At 40.1% G+C, this 20722-nt stretch overlaps 1 protein-coding gene across 4 annotated transcripts in view; it reads left to right on the plus strand.

Moving 5' to 3' along the window:
* The window catches only part of Arms (Ankyrin repeat-rich membrane spanning), an 85133-nt gene that overhangs the window by 57606 nt on the left and 6805 nt on the right, over positions 1-20722 (plus strand). For all 4 annotated transcript variants that reach the window (XM_075673554.1, XM_075673557.1, XM_075673555.1 and 1 more), the window contains exons 17-26: positions 2591-2770; positions 3199-3426; positions 5668-5911; positions 6009-6174; positions 6353-6531; positions 9975-10264; positions 13899-14232; positions 17747-17868; positions 18880-18993; positions 19577-19704. In XM_075673554.1, the coding sequence (XP_075529669.1) occupies positions 2591-2770; positions 3199-3426; positions 5668-5911; positions 6009-6174; positions 6353-6531; positions 9975-10264; positions 13899-14232; positions 17747-17868; positions 18880-18993; positions 19577-19704 (1985 nt within the window). The remainder of the gene's footprint in view (positions 1-2590; positions 2771-3198; positions 3427-5667; positions 5912-6008; positions 6175-6352; positions 6532-9974; positions 10265-13898; positions 14233-17746; positions 17869-18879; positions 18994-19576; positions 19705-20722) is intronic.

The following is a 20722-nucleotide window of genomic DNA, read 5'->3' on the forward strand; positions in this document are numbered from 1 at the left end:
TGTATTTGCGTTTTCATCCGACTCCCGTAATATTCAATACTTGCTAACCAGACTGAAAAAAGTAGCTGTTCCAACAAATTGAGCAGATGTCTATATTTTGTACATTTAGCTGCTAGACTGTGCATTTAGCTGCTAGACAGAGATGATTCCAAAAGCATGATATACCAGTCTAAACTGATTTATTGATTCCATTTCGTGTCCTGTTAAGTGTGAAGTTTGGATTTTGCCCATTATAACATTCTATGATTGCTCCATGATTGTTATCTTTTAGTTGTGGTACATATCAGTATTTAATTTTAATGTTTATTGAAACATGTCTACCTTGTTATTAGATTATCATTAATTTTCCTTTCATTTTGGTAAAATATTGGTTGAAAGCCAGAGCCTTAATTGTCCTTCCTTATAATTTTATCCTACAACTTATCATATAATCAGCAAAACGAGAACAAGGTGAAAGCAAGAGCCAACGTTTCGACAAGTGAACTTGTCTTCTTCAAGGCCACATATGCTTCTCGCCACAGTATATATAGATAGGGTTCTTCTAAAGGAGAGAGGGTGTAAGGAGGGTGGGTGTGGCAATGAGAGAAGGCGTGTTATTGGCGAGGGTGTTGAATTGAGAATAAAGGAGTGCTGTGCACAAGGCCAGGGACGCGACCGTGTGTCAATCACGTGTACAACGACGTGCACAGCAGCCTTCTTATTACCTGTTTCGCTGGTGGTCGTGGGCTATCGTGTCTCTGACAGAGATAATAGAAGGAGCAGTAGAAACAGGTGCTCGTGAAAAAAAAAAAGGGGGGGGGGAGAAAGGAAATGCTGAAATGGAATAAATAAATAAAAGGGAAAAAAGTGGAAACAAAAGGGGGAAGAAAAAAGAAACGCTAAGAAACCAAACTAAGTGTTGTTGCCTATAACTTGTAATTTAGCATAGCGAATAGATTCTAAAGCTTCCTTTGAAATGTTTATGCCTATTGGTTGCAATGTCTTGAACTTATGGATAAGGTATGATTCTCTGTATTTTCTTTCTCGTTCAGAACGAAAATTCAACTGTAAGATGTAGAGTTTAAGTTCATCAATGTTATGACCTGGTTGGCTGAAATTCTCGGCGATGGCTTTGGGAATCTTTTTAGCTGTGTCCGCGCTAAAAAGCCGGAAGAAACTATCCACAAGCTGCTCTCAATAGAGCTTATGATGTCGCATCAAGATTGGAGAGACAGTCGAAATTAGCGAAGAAACAGCCTACACCAGAATCTGAGAGACCGCCAACCTTCATAACAATATATTCTAATGCACTCCCAAACATAAACAACATCCTACAAAAATACCACCCAATATTATCAAGTAACAAGCGTCTGAGAAGAGCGTTCCCGGATCTACCAAGGGTTACCTATCGCCCCGACAGGAACCTTAAATACATGTTAGTGCACGCAAAAGTCAGCGTACATCATTCACCCTTAATAAGAGCGTGTTGTCCCCCCAGGTGCAAAACCTGCAGACACCTTCAAAGTGACGTTAAAATTAAAAGCACCGCAAATAGTTATACACACAAAGTCAAATCTAGCTTCACATGTACAAGTTCGGATGTGATTTATATGCTTGAATGTTCCTTCTGTAAGAAACAATGTATCGATGAAATGGGACAATCAGTGAACGTCAGATTAAACGGACATTGCGCGGACGCAGCTAAATATCTTCCCAAAGCCGTCGCCGAGCACTTCAACCAACCAGGTGATAACGTTGATGAACTTAAACTCTACATCTTACAGTCGAATTTCCGTTCTGAATGAGAAAGAAAATACAGAGAATAATACGTTATCCATAAGTTCAAGACATTGCAACCAATAGGCATAAACGTTTCAAAGGAAGCTTTAGAATCTATTCGCTATGCTAAATTACAAGTTATAGGCAACAACACTTAGTTTGGTTTCTTAGCGTGTTTTTTCTTCCTCTCCTTCTTGTTTCCACTTTTCCCCCTTTTATTTATTTATTTATTCCATTTCAGTATTTCCTCCCCCCCCCCCTTTTTTTTTTCACGAGCACCTGTTTCTACCGGTCCTTCTATTATCTCTGTCAGAGACACGATAGCCCACGACCACCAGCGAAACAGGTAATAAGAGGGCTGCTGTGCACGTCATTGACACGCCGGCTGACACACAGGCGTTGACACGTGATTGACAGAAGGCCGTGTCCCTGGCCTTGTGCACAGCACTCCTTTATTCTCAATTCGACACCCTCGCCGCTAACACACCTTCTCTCGTTGCCGCACCCACCCTCCTTATGCCCTCTCCCCTTTAGAAGAACCCTACCTATATATACTGTGGCGAGGAAAGCATATGTCGCCTTGAAGAAGACAAGTTCACTTGTCGAAACGTTGGCTCTTGCTTTCACCATGTTCTCGTTTTGCTCATCGTCTTGAATTTCCATCTCCTGCCTTCCCTGTCTTTCCCCTAGATTATCATGTAGTCACTGTACTAATCAGAATAAGCACTGTTAGCGTTCAGAAACTTTTCTACTCTGTTTGTTATGTGCCAATTTCCTGGTGCCATATTTTGCACCATCTTGTGCATTTTCTTATTGTTTGATTGGTTTGTAGGTGCACTGCCTTGATGCCTTCGTTCGCAAGCAAACCCGTCTGGTTCTGATTGTGGATGGCTTGGATAGCTGTGAACAGGACAAGGTTTTACGTGTCCTAGATGCTGTTTACGTGCTTTTCTCAGACCCTGGACATCCCTTTGTCACAATTTTGGCTTTGGATCCACATATAATTATTAAGGTGTGTGTTGAAGACTTTTGCATGCTTGAATATTGTCATCATAAGAAAGTGGTGTGCCTTCTCTCATTGACTTGATTTTTAGGTTTTTTTGTGGCGTAACTTACTAGAAAAGTTCCAAGTTGCCTCTAGTAACTAGAGGTTACCTGGAACTTTACAACATAATATTTTCACTGGAAAGATAATTTTCACTTGCTATTAATCTCACTTTCACTTGAAAGGAATGTCTTCTTACTGCTTGATTTTCTTTATTTATGAAGTGATAAACTTCCTAGTCTTTTGCTTGTCTGTGGGGATGTGTAATGGTGAAAAGATGAATGAATGTGTAGAGTGTTTTTTTAAGCACAAGTATTGGCTTTTCATCATAGCTTCCTTTTTGTTGGTTGATTGTCTGATTGAAGTTTTCTTGTTCCACTTTTCTTAAAACTTAGGCAATTGAGGCCAACCTACACAGGGCTTTCCAGAACACAACTGTGCGGGGACATGACTACCTACGCAACATTGTGCACCTGCCCTTCTACTTGCAAAACAGTGGGCTTCGAAAAGTCAGGGCAGCACAACAGACAGCTGTAGGGCTGAAACGAAGTGGCAGCCACTGGTGTGAGAAAGAGGAAGTGGAGAAAGCTGCTCAGGGCATTGTCAGCACAGGCCCTGACAGAGTAAGTCTTTTCTCTCCCTCTCTTTTTCTTTTTTTTTTTTTCTTTTCATGATGTGATGTTTGTATGCAGTGGGAAAGCGTGATTGTTAACATTGTCTATTTGTGCACTTTACAGCTGTATTATGTCCTCTCATTGTGAAACATTTGTAAGTTTCAGAGCATATTATATATAGCCTTTTATGGAGGTGCCAGGCAGTGTTTAGTTCTGCAAGAAGAGTTGTCCACCTACTCCTTGTAAATTTATATAATGTAACCATAGCAAGACTGCTTTGTCTTAAAAGTCCTGTTGATTGAGTCATGAATGGATCTAGTAGTGGATCACAATTGTGTGTGGAACATTTCAGAAATGGAGTTTTGTGGCAATCAGCTGTGCTTTCACACTAGACTACACACATACATGTGCAGCATCCCTTTGACTAAGGTGACCAGGCATCTTAATTCATGCTTGTGGGTGTGGCCTTGCTGTCTTGCTCTGCTTATGTGCCCTTTGTCAGTTCCAAGGTGGAATGCAGCTTTGTGCAGAGAGGCCTGTGGACAGGCCTGTAGCCCCAGCATCTAGGAATGTAGGCATTGACGGCATGTATTATAAAGAAACAGTCTGTGTTATCACATCCACACCGGCAGTGGGAGTCTTTTGCAAAAAAATCCTATAGTTGGCCTCCCTGAGGCATTTGGAAAAGTATTGGCAGCTGCCTGTAAACAACAAATAAGGAGTTAAGAGCCAACTCCACCAGCCTGCTGCTGTCTTTGGGCTTGAAAACTTGATGGAGTCCAAGAAAGAATGCACTTATTTTAGATGGAAACAATATGATACTTGTGTATGTTTGTATGCATATACACCGCTTTGTCAGTACTTTTCCTATGCCATGTACTTTACTCTTCACTGCTAGAGCATTCTGTGTTAGGAGAAAAACAAACTAAGCACTGAAATTGAACCACAAAACCATTTATTCATTCTGTGGTTCTTCCTCTAACTCCTGACCCTGATAACTCTTGATTAATCCTTCTCTCCTGTAACATACGACTGCCTTCGAACCTTCCCGTTTCACTTCATAGTCAGGAAAATCTGTTAACAATTTATTTGTCAAAATCCTAGTCTTGACTGTAGACTGCACTCATCTCCATTTTTAGCCTCTGGGAAGTGACGAATGCTCTAAAATTTTTGTTTTTCCTTTAATGTGAACTTTAATTTAGCATGGCACTCTGAAAAGCAAGTTTAAATGAGGGATTTATTGTCAGAAAGAACATTTATTTGGTGCTTTCTCTTAAAAATTAAAGAAGAGTGTTATGCTCCAGGTTATTAGAAACAGCTTTTGTTTCTTCTCTCCAAATTCAAATTTGTTACATACATTAGAAATATTACATAGTTGTGCATATACAGAAGGAGGTCCCAAGGTTTAATTGCCATTGGCGAGACCTCCTGTGCAAGTAAAATGTATACAACTATAGTACGAACTTTTGTGATAGTTAAACTCAGATTTTGTTTTTCAGTGTCTATTTAGTTAATTTAATAGTATTGAGTTTTTGTTTCTTAACCATTTCAGATGCCCCTTCATCATTTTCCCTGGGAAAAACTTTTTTTTGCTCTAAACCTTCTATATCATTATATGTGACCAGATGAGATAAATGACAAGGTTGTTGAGAAGAAACAAACATGCTTTATTTTTGCACAGAATTGCAAAGAGTTTTATTTTGAACAGAACTTAGTTCACTGTGTTTACCTGGTGCCCCAAGGTTGTCTGAAGTTTTTCTCATGTGGTCCTTCCAGAAAAAAGGTTTTTACATCTTATTTTGTGAATACCTTCCTGATGATATGATATGAGTGCATTATGGTATGTTTCTTGCTGCTCCATCAGGTGCTGACAGAAGTTCATTCACTGAAACCATGCTTCTGCTGACTATGTTGCAGTGATATAGTTTTAACTTGATTTCAATTGTTCAAACTTTTACTTGGTTTAATGGTTTACCAGCAGTTGAAGGAGCTTTTGCTGGATTGTGTAGTTACTGACTTTTCTAGTTCGAGTGACTTTAAGACTATAACTTTGTTTTCTTTTTCCTTGCGTGGAGCAGCACTGGTTTCAGTTGCTGCAGAAGATTTATTTCTTTAGAATTTCTCTCCCCAACTGAAATCTATGTTTTAGTAGTTTTCCTTTTCTGTCCAGTGGTTGGTGTGCCGACAGTGCTTATTGTTTTTTGTGCAACCCTAAATGAGTCCTCTGACTAATTTTTTGAAATCTCATAGCCAGGGAATCGGCGTGTGTCAAACTCAAGTATGTCAATTCCCGAGTCATTCCGGAAGCCCTCACAGCAACGTAAAGGCAACCAGAAGCTGAAGGCAAGTGAAAGTGTGGCTTCAAGCATGAGTAACCTTCATCGAGGAGTCACAGGAGCCCAAGATTTGACTAAAGTACTTTTGACTGATGATTACTTTAGCGACATCAATCCTCGTTCGATGCGCCGGCTCATGAACATTGTTTATGTAACAGGTGCGCATAGTATTCCCTATTTTATACAATTCTTGGTTAGAACTGCAAGTGGTGCCCGTGAAGATATCTGACTGGACTATTGCTTTCTTGTTTCCAGGGCGTCTGTTGAAGGCATTTAACATAGATTTCAACTGGTATCATTTGGCTTCATGGGTCAACATTACAGAGCAGTGGCCTTACCACACTTCGTGGATCATTTTGTATTATGAGTTGCATGAAAATGAAATTGATGATTCAACATCACTGAGGTCAATCTTTGAAAAGTAAGTGCTAATTTATATATGTCCTATAGATGTGTCTCTTGTTTGTGCAAATCAATGAATTGGCCTTTTTAAACAAAGAGTACTAGTATTTCAATTTTTTTTAACCTTCTCACTGGCAGAATAGTTCTGGCTGCATTGGTTTCATATACTAGTGGCATTAACAAGTCTCTCATTTCAGGATCAAAGGAAAAGTGCCCACAGGAAAAGATCTGCAGCCACTTTACGATGTTGACCATGATGTCAGAAAGTTTGAAATATTTCTGAGCTTCCACTCGGCATCACTGTTGATCAGTGACCTCAAGATTTTCGTGCCCTTCACTATTAACCTTGACCCATATATTCGAAGAGTGATTCAAGGTATGCTATGTAATGAAATTGCTTTTCAGTGGCTGCCAGCATTATTATTATTTTTCTTTTTTTGGGTGTGGGGTATAGCTAAACTCTTATAATTGAGCTCTTTTATACTGGTCCCATTTACAGACATTCCTTTGTGATTACGAAGAAGGATAGTGTGACTATCACGACTATGTAGGCATCTGTACCAAATGAGCATGCAAGCTCTCACAACTTGGTGCAAGCACCAATAGCAGCCACCACTTGCCTATTACGACAATGTTTTTCTGCATGTACAATTTTGGCTTCAATTCTCTTCAGATTTCACTCAGCAAACACTTCATAAACTTTGCATGAAACACTCGGGCAAGTACCTCCCTATGTTATTCCAGCAGAGCTCGCAAAGTTAAGTAGATTGCGAAGTAGCCTGGTTAGCTATGCTAAGGTATGCCTCATATTAGAGTGCAGCTCTTAGGCGCCCATGCCTGTGGTGAGCGTTGGCGTCGGCATTGACCTAATCGAGCTAACGTGGAGCGCAGCAGGGTATGAAAGACACGAGGAAAGCGGAGGAGGAGGTTATGGTAAAAACATGAGAAGAAAAGTGTAGTGTGGCGACAATGGCTATGAGATGGCGCCAGAGTGGTGCACATCATTGGGAGGTCTGTCTGCGGCGGCGGCTGCTGTAAATCACGCCCACGCGTCACCCACATACTGCATCTCGTGATCTACGGATTAGCGAGGCAGTCATGTCACACTTTGCTCTGTTTGCAACGTGCCGCACGAGACAGATTGTCTGCACCAACCACTATATCGCAAAATGAAAACACGTTTAGAGCTGCAGTCAAATTTCGCATTAGGGAGTTTCATAATTGTCTGTGAATATTTTTATTGTCTTCAACTGCATTACCTTTTTTTTTTTTTTACTTTGTGACAAAAAGCTTGCTAAGCGCCTATTTAGGGTACGATGTGCAGAGCATCAATATGATGAATTCCATGCCAGGTTACAGCATCGCCAGCCGTGAGGAAGAGATAGTTGGAGATTTTAGCAAAGGTTACCTTGTAAACTACTTTGCTAGCACAAATGTACAATGATTTGCCAAAGCTCCTGTTTTCTTATTTCAGTCCACAATTTTGGCCTCTTAGCAAACCAACTTCAGTTGACTGTACCACATGCATGAATGAACTAAGTTTGAGTTTGTCATGATTACTTGTCTACATTGGTATGGTTATAACCTATAGGTATTTAATAGTTTTAATTATATAAAGGTCTTAAATTTTACAACTGCACCACAATGATTTTTTTTTGCAACAGATGTAATTATATTGCCTCTGCAAGTTATCTACCATCAGAGAAAACCTAATTTCTAATTTCTAGAATATTCAGAGGGAGAGTTAGAGAATTTTCACTTTGTTTGCCTTGAATCAGGGAACTTGGTACATACAGTAGTCATGGCGGAGCTAGTGGTATGCCAGAAGGAAGGGAAGTTTTGAACCATAAGCCTTCGCTATCTGCAAGTAGTGGTGTTTTTTTTTTTTTCTTGATTTCTAAGTGTAAAGCTGGCCTGGTGTTCGGAATATCATGAAACATATGATACAGTCAAATCTATAGTGAATCTTACCTGATTTACAGCTTCCCAGTAGTAAAAAATTATGAGCTAGAATTGTAACTAGGCAAACTATAAACCATCATTTTTTCCTTGTGCCTGAACTTCCAGTGTCATAGACTGCCAGGGAATTTTCATAAAGACGGTCATGAAAAACCTACGAAAATCAGGGAATCGGAAAGTGCCAGTGTAGTTGACGTCATGTTATGCCATAGAAGATGTGCTAGTATAATTTAGTAGTAGTTGTCTAAATCAAGCAACAAGACTGTGAATAATTTATGTACAGGAAAGCAGTGTCTTAGTTTGTAGCCTTGCTTTATTCTTTGCTTGAACATCAGGGATACTAGTAGCTTTTTTTGCAACGCAATAAAGAACCAAGCCTTAGCTGTTTGATGTGAAATTGGTTCTGTAATTTCTTTTTTTTTTTTTGTAGTGGTCATTAGTAAAATTTGCATCCCTGGTAAATAGCACATGCAATCTTTTACTTTCATATTGTTTTAAGCTACCTAGCAAGCTTATGCTTGAAAAATATCTTTAATCGCGATGTAGCAGCTTGTTTATCCCCCATTTGTGCACGGTGCACACTTGTAGAATACACTTGACATTTGTTGTAAGTGGCCAAATAATTCCTATATAGACAGAAGTATTTCCAAATTATTATTAGTGGATTAAGTTTGCCAGAAAACGCACTGCTATTTAAATTTTCTTTCCAGCTATGCTGGCATAGAAGCTTTTCTTTCCCCACTTTCGTCTGTGTATAACTCTGGTGGCTTTACATTACAAGGAGATAATGATGTTGTTTTGTTATATATATTTGTATTATATGCAAAGCATAATTAACTGTAATATTCAGAAAACTAAAATCTTATCATTATAATCGATTATTGTTGCCTGGACAGACCTAAACTTTTCCTCTTAGGGGCACGTATGCTTCGGCAGTATCTTATCAGTGTGAGATGGCATAAATGTTCAGCTCTTAACACAGTTTTGTCCTTGAACATGTGCGTGTACATTTGCTATATCGCTGTGTTAAAAAACCACATTGTTTTAACTAAGCTGTAAAATAATGTACATGTCAGCATTTAAGCAACTGCTTTGTGCAGTGGTGCTGTAGGCATTAAGTAAGCTTTTGCTTGGCTCTATTTTATGTGAGGCTTGAGAATCATGTAGTGTACTGCATTTATAGATGCTGTATGGATGCTAACATCAGTTCCTTATATTTAATTAAATCGTCCACCAAACTGCAGCGTGAGCTTAAAGTAACATCCACGAATCTTCCAGCCCCATATCAATATCATTTGCTGAAGAAAATTTTGCAGTTTAATTTGACCTGATGCTAGATTACCCTGGAAAAGAGCTTTCTGGAAAAAAGATTTGCCTTGAAAAAAGCCACATATTGTTAGATATGTTATCATTACAAATAGACTCCCAGTATCATAGTAGTTTTATAACTAGCTTACTGGTTAACCATAGAAGTGTACAACACTGTCCTACATTTATAAAATGAAATTGGCTTTGGATTGTCTCTGCATTTACAATTTTTGTCATATGGAGACTGCAAAGCTAAATAAAATATACTGTGTGCGCGCACCCACACACACACACACACACACACACACACGTGCACACACACACACACGTGCACACACACACGCACACACGCACACACACACACACACACACACACACACACACACACACACACACACACACACACACACACACACACACAGTGCAAATCAAGAACACTTCTGCATTCTGTAGCATTTTGTTATATGTCATGAATCTTATGAATATTATTCTATTGTTTCTTGCATTTTTGTGTTTGCCTTTAACATACATTCTACATTCATGCCCTTACAGAGCGGTATCAATCCCAGTCTGAAAGTGATAGACTTATTCACAAGTGTGGATCTGGGCCATTTGTGCCGCCAGCGCCACCACTGGGTCCAGTAGGCATGATGGGCCCAACAGGCACGCCATGGACTCCATTGAAAGCCGAACTGTTGTACCCACAAGCTCCGTCAACACCTGTGATGTCTTCAGAGCCTTACCAGCAGCAACCATACCATGTATGGTGGTCAGTTGGCTCACCTGGAACGTCTAGCACAATGCCTGTGGCACCGATAACACCTTTAGTACGTGTTTGGAATGTAAGTCACCCACTCCCACTTAATTTTTCATATTCCCCTTGGTGCAAAACTCCTAATATTTTTTGGGAACCTCAATGCAACTGGCATTTGTTTTCCTAAGTCCATCCTTGTCTTAATGAAACAGGCCATTCTGTAAGGACATGGCCACCTTCATTCGTTCATCGTACATAGTATAGTGGCAAATTCAATATGCAAAAAAGAAGTGAGGCGTGCAGACAGGACACAAGAGTAGAGAAGTAGACAACATGCACCGTTCGTGTTGTCTAATGAATCCTTACCAACTAGCTCAGCCTTCTGTCGTTCTAAAGCAAATTCAAATATCACTTTGTCTGTAGCAAATGTCTGTACTAATGCTAAATGTTTTATTAAATCACTTTAGCAATGACTGCATTGACATTCAGGCAATTTATTACCTCAAAGCTGCCTGACTTGCTGTTTGCAATGGATATAAAATAAGCTAGGAACAAATATTTTTGCACTACTGCCCTCTTGTGTGCTAGAATTCCTCGAGTCCATCCCTGTTCAGCATTACCTCACGATGCTCATAAGCTGCTTCTAAAATATGCACCTTTGTGCTCTCAAGGTAAACACCAAGCTTGTGGCAAGATACCTTGCGGTTTTTGTGCTTAAAAAAGCATTTAAGAATGTTTGTCTTGGCATATGCAGACACTTTTTAAGGCACTTAAGCATTTTTATTTTTTTTCATCATTTATGGTGCTGCTACTGGTAGCATTATATCAAACAAATGAGCGTAAAATGATTAATGTTGTGTAAACAGCCCGCCTAGTAACAGTCCAGGTGCTTGGAAACAAGGCGGGGGGTAGGTGGGGGGAGGGGTGCAGTGCCCCTTTCCAGCAAGAGGGATTATCCCTCTAACACAGTAAATAAGCCTGTGTTTCACATAAGCAACAACAGAAATTCACCGACGATTACGATACTCCCTAACGCGAAATTTGACCGCGGCTCTGTACATGTTTCCATTTAGTGATATATTGGCTGGTGCAGACAACCTGTCTCTTGTGGCAGATTGCAGACAGAGCAGAGTGTGGTGCGACTGCCTCGCTAATTGGGAGATCGCGAGAAGCAGTGCGTGGGTAACGCATGGGCGCGATACATAGCAGCCTCCCCTGACAGACCTCCACTCATGCAGCACTTTGTTTCCATGTATGTTATTGGTGGTGTCATTGGTGGACATATGACACACGCTACTCTGGTGCCACCTCATAGCTATCGTCGCCGCAGAGCCCGTCTTGCGTGGCACTACGCTTTTCTTCTCATGCTTTCGCCATGCCCTCCTCTTCCACTTTCCTCCTCGCGCTCTCTTCACTATCGGCGTCTTTAATCCCCTGCTGCACTCTCCATTTGTTCTTTCATCATTTGCTGCGCTCGTTCACTCAATTATGAGGGATGCCGACACCGACGCTCGCCACAGCAGCGGGCACCTATGAGCTGCACTCTAAAAAATATCTGCAATATGCAAATATATGCAAGGATAACTTCAGCACTGCCTGCTGGCCCCATACTCCAAATTCACTTCCAAAGCCCCCATAGCTGTCAATATTCTGTTCCAAATTTATGGATCTTTCTTCATTTACAGATTATGAGGTAGTCATAAATCTATCTCTTGTAGCATTGAAATTTTTTTAAGAAATATTTTTTCAACATCAACTGAACATTCGAAACACGTGAAAAATATGTGAGAGCTAGTTCTATCTAAATTTGACCCTTTCCATACCAAATTTTTTCTGGAAAACCATAAAAATTAAAAAAAGATTATTTCATGAGCGATTCATTGTGAACAGCTTTTGTTATTGCAATATCAGAAGTTTGTTTGTTATTTTCTGTAGTTTATTACCTTCAAATTTTTTTATGTTTTTGAGTTCCAGATAGGCATGGCCGCAGAAAAAGTATGTGAGGCTTGACGTTTCTTTGAGCATAAGTAGAGTGTGCCTTTGTTGTCCTTTATGTGACATGTCATCCCAGGCGCTATAAGGAAGTGACGCAGACGGCAAAGTGTGTGCATTGAGCCACATCCACACAACAGATTGCCAAGAGCTCTAACTGTTAGCTACAATAATTAGAACATGGTTGAAGCTATGAGCACAACTCACTAGAGCTTTCCCGGTCTGTTTATTTCTTTTTTTTTCCAAAGAAACACCCAAGAACATGACAATTCTGGCATTGAAAAGGGCAACTGTCATTACCACATTCATTTTCCAGGCTGCCATAGTTAAGACCCAGGGCAGTAAGACTTCCACTGTTTTTCCACCAACCACTGTTATAAAAAATATGTTATAAAAAATCTCTATCTAGGAGACTTGTGCCATCTAGTAGTAGCGCAGCATTTACGTCAAAATGATAAAACCACTACCACTTGTCTGTGGCACTCAGTTGGCAAAGGAAATCCCTGGATGATTGAGACTGGTGTTTTTGATGGTTCAGGTAAAGGAACAATTTTTGCAAATTTCCAATCGCTGGGAAGCTCAGCTTTAAAAAACGATCTCTGAAAAATAATTCACAAAAACTTAGAGCACCATTCAGCATACCTCACAAGAAATGCGTTAGGTATGCCATGTATACCAGACGACTTTTTTGGGTCGATATTAAGTAATAGCGACAAGATTCCTTCCTCAGATGTCGAGATGTCACTTATTGGTGGAATATCATAAGCTGTTTTAGGGCAAGGCCTTCTACCATCATCATCGGTAAACACTGAACAAAAAAATGCATTAAATGATCCGCAAATACTTCTTTGTTCGTAGCAATAGCACCATCTATACACATATTAAGGAAGCACTTCTTTCTAGCAGAAAAGTGCTGCCAGAATTTCACTGGGGACGAAAGTAAAAAGTTCTCTAAAGTAACATTATAATAATATTCTTTTGCTTTTTTTATACTGTCTTGGAACTCTTTGCGCACGACACTGAATTTATGCATGCACGACGGGGATGGGTCCGGATGATGTTGTTTTCTTAGCTTTCTCGCTTTTCTTCCCAAGTGAACCATTGGCATAGTAATCCACATAACCGCGATTGCTATGTGACGTCGCCTCACGGCTCCGATTAGCTGTCGTTTCATCGGGTTTGCGGTGAAATGGGGATAGGGAATTGCCGCATAGCACCCCGAGATCTTCTAATTATCCGGCTTGGCCTAGGCAGCTGGTTCGAATTATCCGGTTCGATTTACATTGGAAAATACAGGTCTGCAGAAAACCTTTGAGTTATCTGGGATTTCGAATTAATCGAGTTCAAGTTAACGAGGTTTTATTGTATCTTCCTTTCATAGCGGTATCATGCCGTTTGTTTGTACTACTTTGTAAGGTTCTGTGACAAGGCTGTCTTTTCTGCATTGGAAACATATTCATTGGGTAAAGTCATTTATGCTTTCTGCAAGTGGAAACATTTGTTTATTCATTTGCGTTGTGTTATTTATAATTTCAAGGTAGGAATCCTGGTGCATGTAATTTTTGGGGCACGGGATATAAACTCGAGGCAATTTTTCTTATCCTTGGTATGGTTCAGTGGTGATGTGTCTTGTAACCATAAGTTATAGTTAAGCCAGATCTGCAGTTAAAGTTCATCTTTCACTGAGACATTGCATTGTGAGTATAAGCATTGCTTTCTTTTTCTTCTAGGAACCATTTACTGGCAAGCTAAGCTCCTTGTCTGTAGAGGGCGTGTCAAACTTTCTTGAAGGCCTTGAGGGTATTGACAAGTCACGGGTGCCTGACTATCAAAGCACACTGACGCGACACAACATTCATGGACAAGTTCTGTTGACATGCAATATCTCTGAATTGCGGGATGTGCTCTCTATGACCTTTGGTGACTGGGAAATCTTCAAGATGGCTATCTTGTCTTTACGTGAACAAGAGTTTCAACGTACGCAGCCTACTGCTTCAGCAGAAGACTTGCCTCCCATGCCCTTTGCCCGAGACCGTGCACACTCGGTATCTGCAACAGCTCCAGGTGAGCTTCCTTTATAGGCATGGTGGGCTAGCACTAATACTTCGTCACCTCTCCATTTCAATTTGTGTATACTAGTAAAGGCCAATGCAAGAGCTATGTTTCTTGCATTGGTGTGCCAGTATATACAATCGGGAAATAAATCCAAAGCACTCTGCACTGCACTCAAAACAAATTTTACATCCTTTGCGGCCTGTCTTGTCCCACAACGATAATCTTTGTCAATCTTATGTGCACTCCTCTTATTTAAGGTGGCGGTCCCACCCCGGCAGCACGAGCCCTCCATTTTCAGTACTCTTGGAGAAATCGTGGTGACTGTTTTACTTGGGATATAAAGTTGTCATATATACCATTAAAGAGCTTAGCTCTTGTAGATTCTAAATACATATTATAAACAAGTGGATTTTTATGATTTAGAAATGAATCTCCAAGAACAAGCATGTAGTTTTTGTTAACCATGTCTCAGTTGAGACCATATTTAGAAGAAACTACCACACTTAGTGCATTGTGGCTTGCTCTGTAGCTTTAGGACATACGTATTTATCTATTCCCGAGAAGTTGCAAAATAACATTGAATTTTTGCTTTTTGGCTAATTTGGTTCTGAAGATTGCCAAATATAGCAACTTCTGCTTTAAACAGCCCGGCAACTACACGCTAAAATAAGCTATATATAAAAGAAACATACATTGAGATTCCAATGTATCTGTATCTTTTATGTCAGCTTCCCTTCACTCTGTCTTTGTATGCTGAATTTCTGTTGCACCTGTAGATAATAAACGATTAGGCGTTGATGAGCACATTCAAGTACCCGTGTTCGCCCTCCTCATAGGGTAAGAAAACCTGCAACCTTTAGTGGGTTCTGTGGAAATAATGAGATAGTGGATGTGCTGCCATAACGAGGAAAGGTGCACGCTGTAGCACTCATTGTGCAGTAAGACAAGATACTCTAGAGAACAAAATGCACCCCATTCACATCACATGGTGTCGACAACTGGCCTGACAGGATGTGACAAATAATGACAGGATCCGAAATACAGCATTATTAGGTATGGTGTCCCGTTCATGTGTTTATTTTGCCCAATACCATGCGATTCGGAGAAAGTGTGACAAAGAATGTCCTTATTTGCTTTCATTATCATTGCTTTTCTGTACTGCTATTTGCTGTAGCAAATAGCAGTAGCAAATAGCAGCAAATAGCTGCAAATAGCAGCAAATAGCAAACAGCAAATAGTAGCAAATAGCTGTAGCAAATAGCAGCATGTTTTTTGTGTCCTTTAAATAACCTATGAATGAAATAGAGTGAAAACTGTATATCATATATCAATAAAGAAGACAAACGTCTGCTTTAGCAAAGTTTTCAAAAGAAAAAAAAGATAAAAATACGGAAGAAAGCAGAAATAGCTAAATTTGCTCTACAAGAATGCGCTTTTTGATAAGATACATTCAAATTTTCAACATGTACGAGAACAGCATCCGCTAATGAACAGCAGATGAAAGTGCACATGCGGGCTTGTGTCCACGGCCTGCATACCCGACGAAACTACATGTCGTATGGAACAAGACAGCTCTGGCCACGCAACGCGAGAGTTACTACTGCAATCACCTCTGTCCATGCAGCTCATCAGAGCCTGTGCAGCTTTCTGGAGATGTTGTGGCTTTAAACCTGGCTGTACCACGTGTGTACATATTAGAAAACCTGGCGATGACAGCATGGCCAGTGCAAAACGTTGCACGTCATTTGTGAATAATTCAAACACTGTATACAGCCCCTCTTCCCCTTGTTGCTCAATCACTTTCCCTCCGGTCTACTATATACTCTATCTGCCTGCTGGCCGATGTTCAGCTGTCAGCCATCCACATGGTCAGGCTAGCAGAACTCCCCTCTGCCTTTTGTTCTCACAACCACGAATAAAATCCACGCCTTGTCCTCCGTACATGGTAAATGCGTCGGGACAGTCGAGAAGATGACCTCAAAAACAGAGAAAGGAGGAAAAGAACACAGGACATGGGTGCATTGATCTTTTCGGGGCATGTCTCACTGTCGTGGAGACCCATAGGTGAACAGATGATCATTCTTTTGTCTTGTGTCGTGCTCCTTCATTCTACTTTGGTTCCTAAATAGACACTAATCGACTGGCATTGCAAAGGCAACCTGCAGTAAGCTCCATGGTGAGATGTAATTTTTCATACTATTTTTCAGCTGTATTTGTATTCAAGCCACACGAAGCAACAGGATTACAATTGGCATGTCAGGCAGCAATCATTGCACATGGTGCTTGGGTGTGCGGGGTCAGGGGGGAGAGGTGTTTTTTCAGCCAAGGCAGGTCGCCTGTCACCAGGTACCATGCCTGTGCTTCATCGGCGAAGAGCATTTCTTTTTCAATCATAACTGAGTTGCATCACCTGGTGGGGGAATCTGAACTACTAAAAAGTTGGCTGCCGTGGTACCACCACCTTAACACCCTGCGCTCACTACTTTCCTATTAGGAAGATTACAGTATACCGAGATGTGTATGCTGTTTCTGACAGGAAAGTACTAGGTGCGCAACGTTCGGTATTTTCTTGTCTAAAATTAATCAAGTGTACAAAGAATGCATATTTTTTATAGTTATTTAAATGTTGCTTTCTGTTTATAGCAGCTGCATTCAAAACATAAGTGATTCTTTTTATCTAATTGGAAGTGTAACATTAATGAATAACCTTTTCATTCATTGATTTGACGGCCTCTGCTTAAATTATTGAGTTGTAAAACATCTTTCAAGCTGTAAGTCTGCTGATATTTCAATATAATGCCCTTTGTTCTGTTCCCTTTCATGCCTGAGAGCAGAGTCCACAGGATTATTAAAGAGCCCCTTGATGTGCTACAAAAGTGGTGCTGCCAAAGTAAAGAAAGAAAAAAATTATTTAGAAAGTTTTTTTTTTTCTGTTTAAAATTAACAAATAAAGGAACCGCAAAAATTATGGCTGAAGTTGGCATATATAAAGTTGTACAACTTTCTAATCAAAGGAGGGGCTCTTTCAAATCACTGCGTAATGAGTTGGGTAATTATTCTGATAGGCAATGAAGCAGAATAAAAATTTACCATAATCTTCATGGGAAGACTGTTGAACATAACAGTTAGTTTTATTTAGTTGGAGTTCTTCATGCCTTAGCTAAGATGCTCGACATTTGCTAACTGACACATTGCCTGTGCAGTCTGTTGTAGCTTTTATCAAAATTAAACAGGCCAAGGTGTGTATTGGCAAGCTTTTTGAATAGCGTGGATCTTGTGATACTCCTTATGCTCCAAAGGTTCATAGTGTAAGACTTTTTACTTTCATTTGCCAGAACTTTGAAACACTAGGGATGCAATAGAAGCTCTAATGCATAACCAAAAATCACTGGTGATCACATATATTGTTGTCTGTGTACTTGTGACACGAGGTGTATATCATATATGAGATGTGCTCTGCATGCACATATTGCGGAATACAAGTCCAGTTCTAGCCACTAATCACAGTTGATTTGGCCCCTAGGTGATCATACAGATTCAAAAGCAAAAGATAAAACAAGTGATAGTTCAGAGAAGTCAGAAAAGGTGTCCTCTTCACACTCTCAGTCAACTGCAAGACGACCAAACTCATCACTCGAAAAACAGGCAAGTCTTTGGTGCTGTACTTTTCTTTTTAGGTTCTTCTTCTTTCTTTATGCCATTTTTTCCTGTGGACAGAAAACCATTTAGAAGACTCTGCAGCAGTGCATTACTCATGAGAAATCAAATAGCTGGCAGGTTTACATGAATACATATATCGCAAGATGTGCATGTTTACATCCATGCATATGTGCATGTGTGCAAAAAATATCAGTATGGCACCATGCTTTAGGTCTTATTTCTAACTATATTCTGAATATAATACAGGATTTATTTCTTCTTATTTTTTCAAAGTCATGCTTATGAAGTTTAAAAAGCTCAATACTGGGTGACTACACTGGGTGAGGAAGCCAACCTAGCAGTGTCCTATGTAAAGAAGGGATAAAAGCAGGTGACATTAGCACAAAGCGGTCCAACAGCAACAGCAAAAGCGTTCCAATGAGTGGTTAAACAGCAACAGTCCATGATCATGATGCATGCCTAGACGGTTTTATCTGTGCAAACACAGTGGCTCCACTCTAGCATATCATTGTTTAGGCGATTCGTTACCACTATGTGCACCTGCGTGAACCCTTACACATGCATAAGTTGTGCTGTGCAAGGTGCGCATCGCTGTACTGCATCATACTGTGCCAAAATTTCCTTTTTTGGGAGCCAAGGCTGTGGTCATTTTTGCACACCTTTAGTTTAAGTTATAATCATAATCGTTTTTTTTTCCTCGGTCATCAAAACTACCCCATCACATATTTGTGGTCCCATTGTATTTGCACAAATATAGACCTATTGCTTTTCACTATAGCAAACACACTTCACCATTCCATGTCCTTTTCTATTTGTGCAGCAAAGTGTAAAAATGTGAAGGCTCTATTAAGTGTTGTGTTGGTATAAAACTTGTGTAGTAGCTGGAAATACTTGTACTTGCTATGTCTTTCAATGACACTGACATGCACTAGAATTATAGAACAGATTATTGCAGAGGGTAGGCACTCGTGTCACTGTGACTTTGCATGTCTGCAGGTGACTATGGAGGAGAGCTTGATTGTTGGTGCCTTGGAGACCCTTAGTGAAGAAGCCATGGAGGATACGCTTGATGAAAGTGTAGCCCCACATGCTGGATTTCACCATTCGCAGGTGGGTCTTGTTTTGATCGCTGTAATTTTTTTGTCTGATGTTCTTATTATAGCCTTAGATATTTTGGCCTGTACCAGCAGTCCGGTCTTTTGTCAGTGACATGTGCAGTGAAATAGGCTTCTGTATGGCTACATCATCACAACACCTATCCTCACAAATACTACTTAACAGTTGATCTACATGGAACTGCATTTGATAGCCAAGTGGTCTACTGTTTCAGTCCATCTGTGCCAGTCTCAGAGTTACTTGCATGCTTTAGAACAAACAGAGTTTTGGTGTTAGGCTGCTGAGCACAAGGTTGCGGGATCGAATCTCTGCCATGGCGGCCGCATTTCGATGGGGGCGAAATGTGAAAACACCCGTGTACTTAGATTTAGGTGCACGTTAAAGAACCCCAGGTGGTCAAAATTTCCGGAGTCCTCCACTACGGTGTGCCTCCTAATCAGAAAGTGGTTTTGGCACGTAAAACCCCATAATTTAATTTTTTAAGAAACAGAGTTTAAGTGGGTGGGGCAGAAACTTACTGTAATGTCGAATCTTTGTCATTACAAGAAAAAAAATGCTAGCTTTTTGGTTTTGACAGGTGTTGAGCCCAATCTTGTCTGATCCTGGTGAGGGAGAGGAAACAAATGGGACAACAGTGCGTACAACGGGGGATAATGAGGTTGATGTTGTCTACCTCAAAATGCCTCATGGGTCCCCAAAGTACAAGTGAGTATAGTTGTTTTCTATAATGTGTATGGAAATAATGTATGTATATGTATATGCAAACTAAAATGCTTCTTGTGCGGCATGCTGTCACCTGAAAAATAAAAAGAAGAGAAAGAAGCAGTACTGGTGTTCTCACTTCATCCTGATCTCTTGATCACATTGAATCAACTAGGCCTTTGATTTTAAAAGCTAGTGTGACTTTTCTAACAAAATGTTCACTGTCAGTTCCAAAAAAGTCTCTGTATAGCTGACATCATGCATTATATTGTAATACAGCTCCCAAGTTTCTGTAATGGAGAAGGCTGCAGAAGATGTGCAAAGAACTTTTACAGTACTGGTGTTAACATTGATCAGCACTGGTCATTGAATGTGGAAAGCTTTGTGTGCCTTGAAAGTATATGCATCTGAAGACTGCAGTCACAAAATTGCTAGGAATGGCTCAACTTTTCAGTCTTGTCATTAAATTGTAACACTGAAAATTTTACATTTTACTACACCCCTCTGCATTGTTATGTTTGTAAAATAAATGCACTCTGTGCTGTGTACCCTCTGTACATCTTTTTTAAAGACATCAATGGCCAATCAGCAAGCAGTTGCTAATTGAAATGTATAAAGTCTTTTATGTCATAGTCTTTCTCAGGAAATTTTAATCGCCACAGCTTAACAATCAGAAATACTTCTTTCTGTGTGACTAAGCATTTATTTAACTTCAGCGCAGACAAAAAAGGAGCATCATTAACAGACTTTTCTGCAAACTTCCTGAATCATCAGTATAATGTACTTTGTGTAACAACACATAGCACTTTCCACGTGGATGAGTCCAGCTCACTAGTCGTTTTTTCTCTCTCTCTCTCTTTTCAATGTGTCTGTTGTATGTGGATGAGTCTAACTGGTCCGTGCCTTTTTCAGTCCAATAGACTGGTTTCTTTTTCTTTCTTTCGTCTTCTTTTTTTTTTCTTTGTATTGTTCATGACTTTAGGCTTCTTTAAATATTACAAAAAGATCTAGGAAGGTTCAT

Source organism: Dermacentor variabilis, chromosome 1, assembly GCF_050947875.1.
Source record: "Dermacentor variabilis isolate Ectoservices chromosome 1, ASM5094787v1, whole genome shotgun sequence".
NCBI lineage: Eukaryota > Metazoa > Arthropoda > Arachnida > Ixodida > Ixodidae > Dermacentor > Dermacentor variabilis.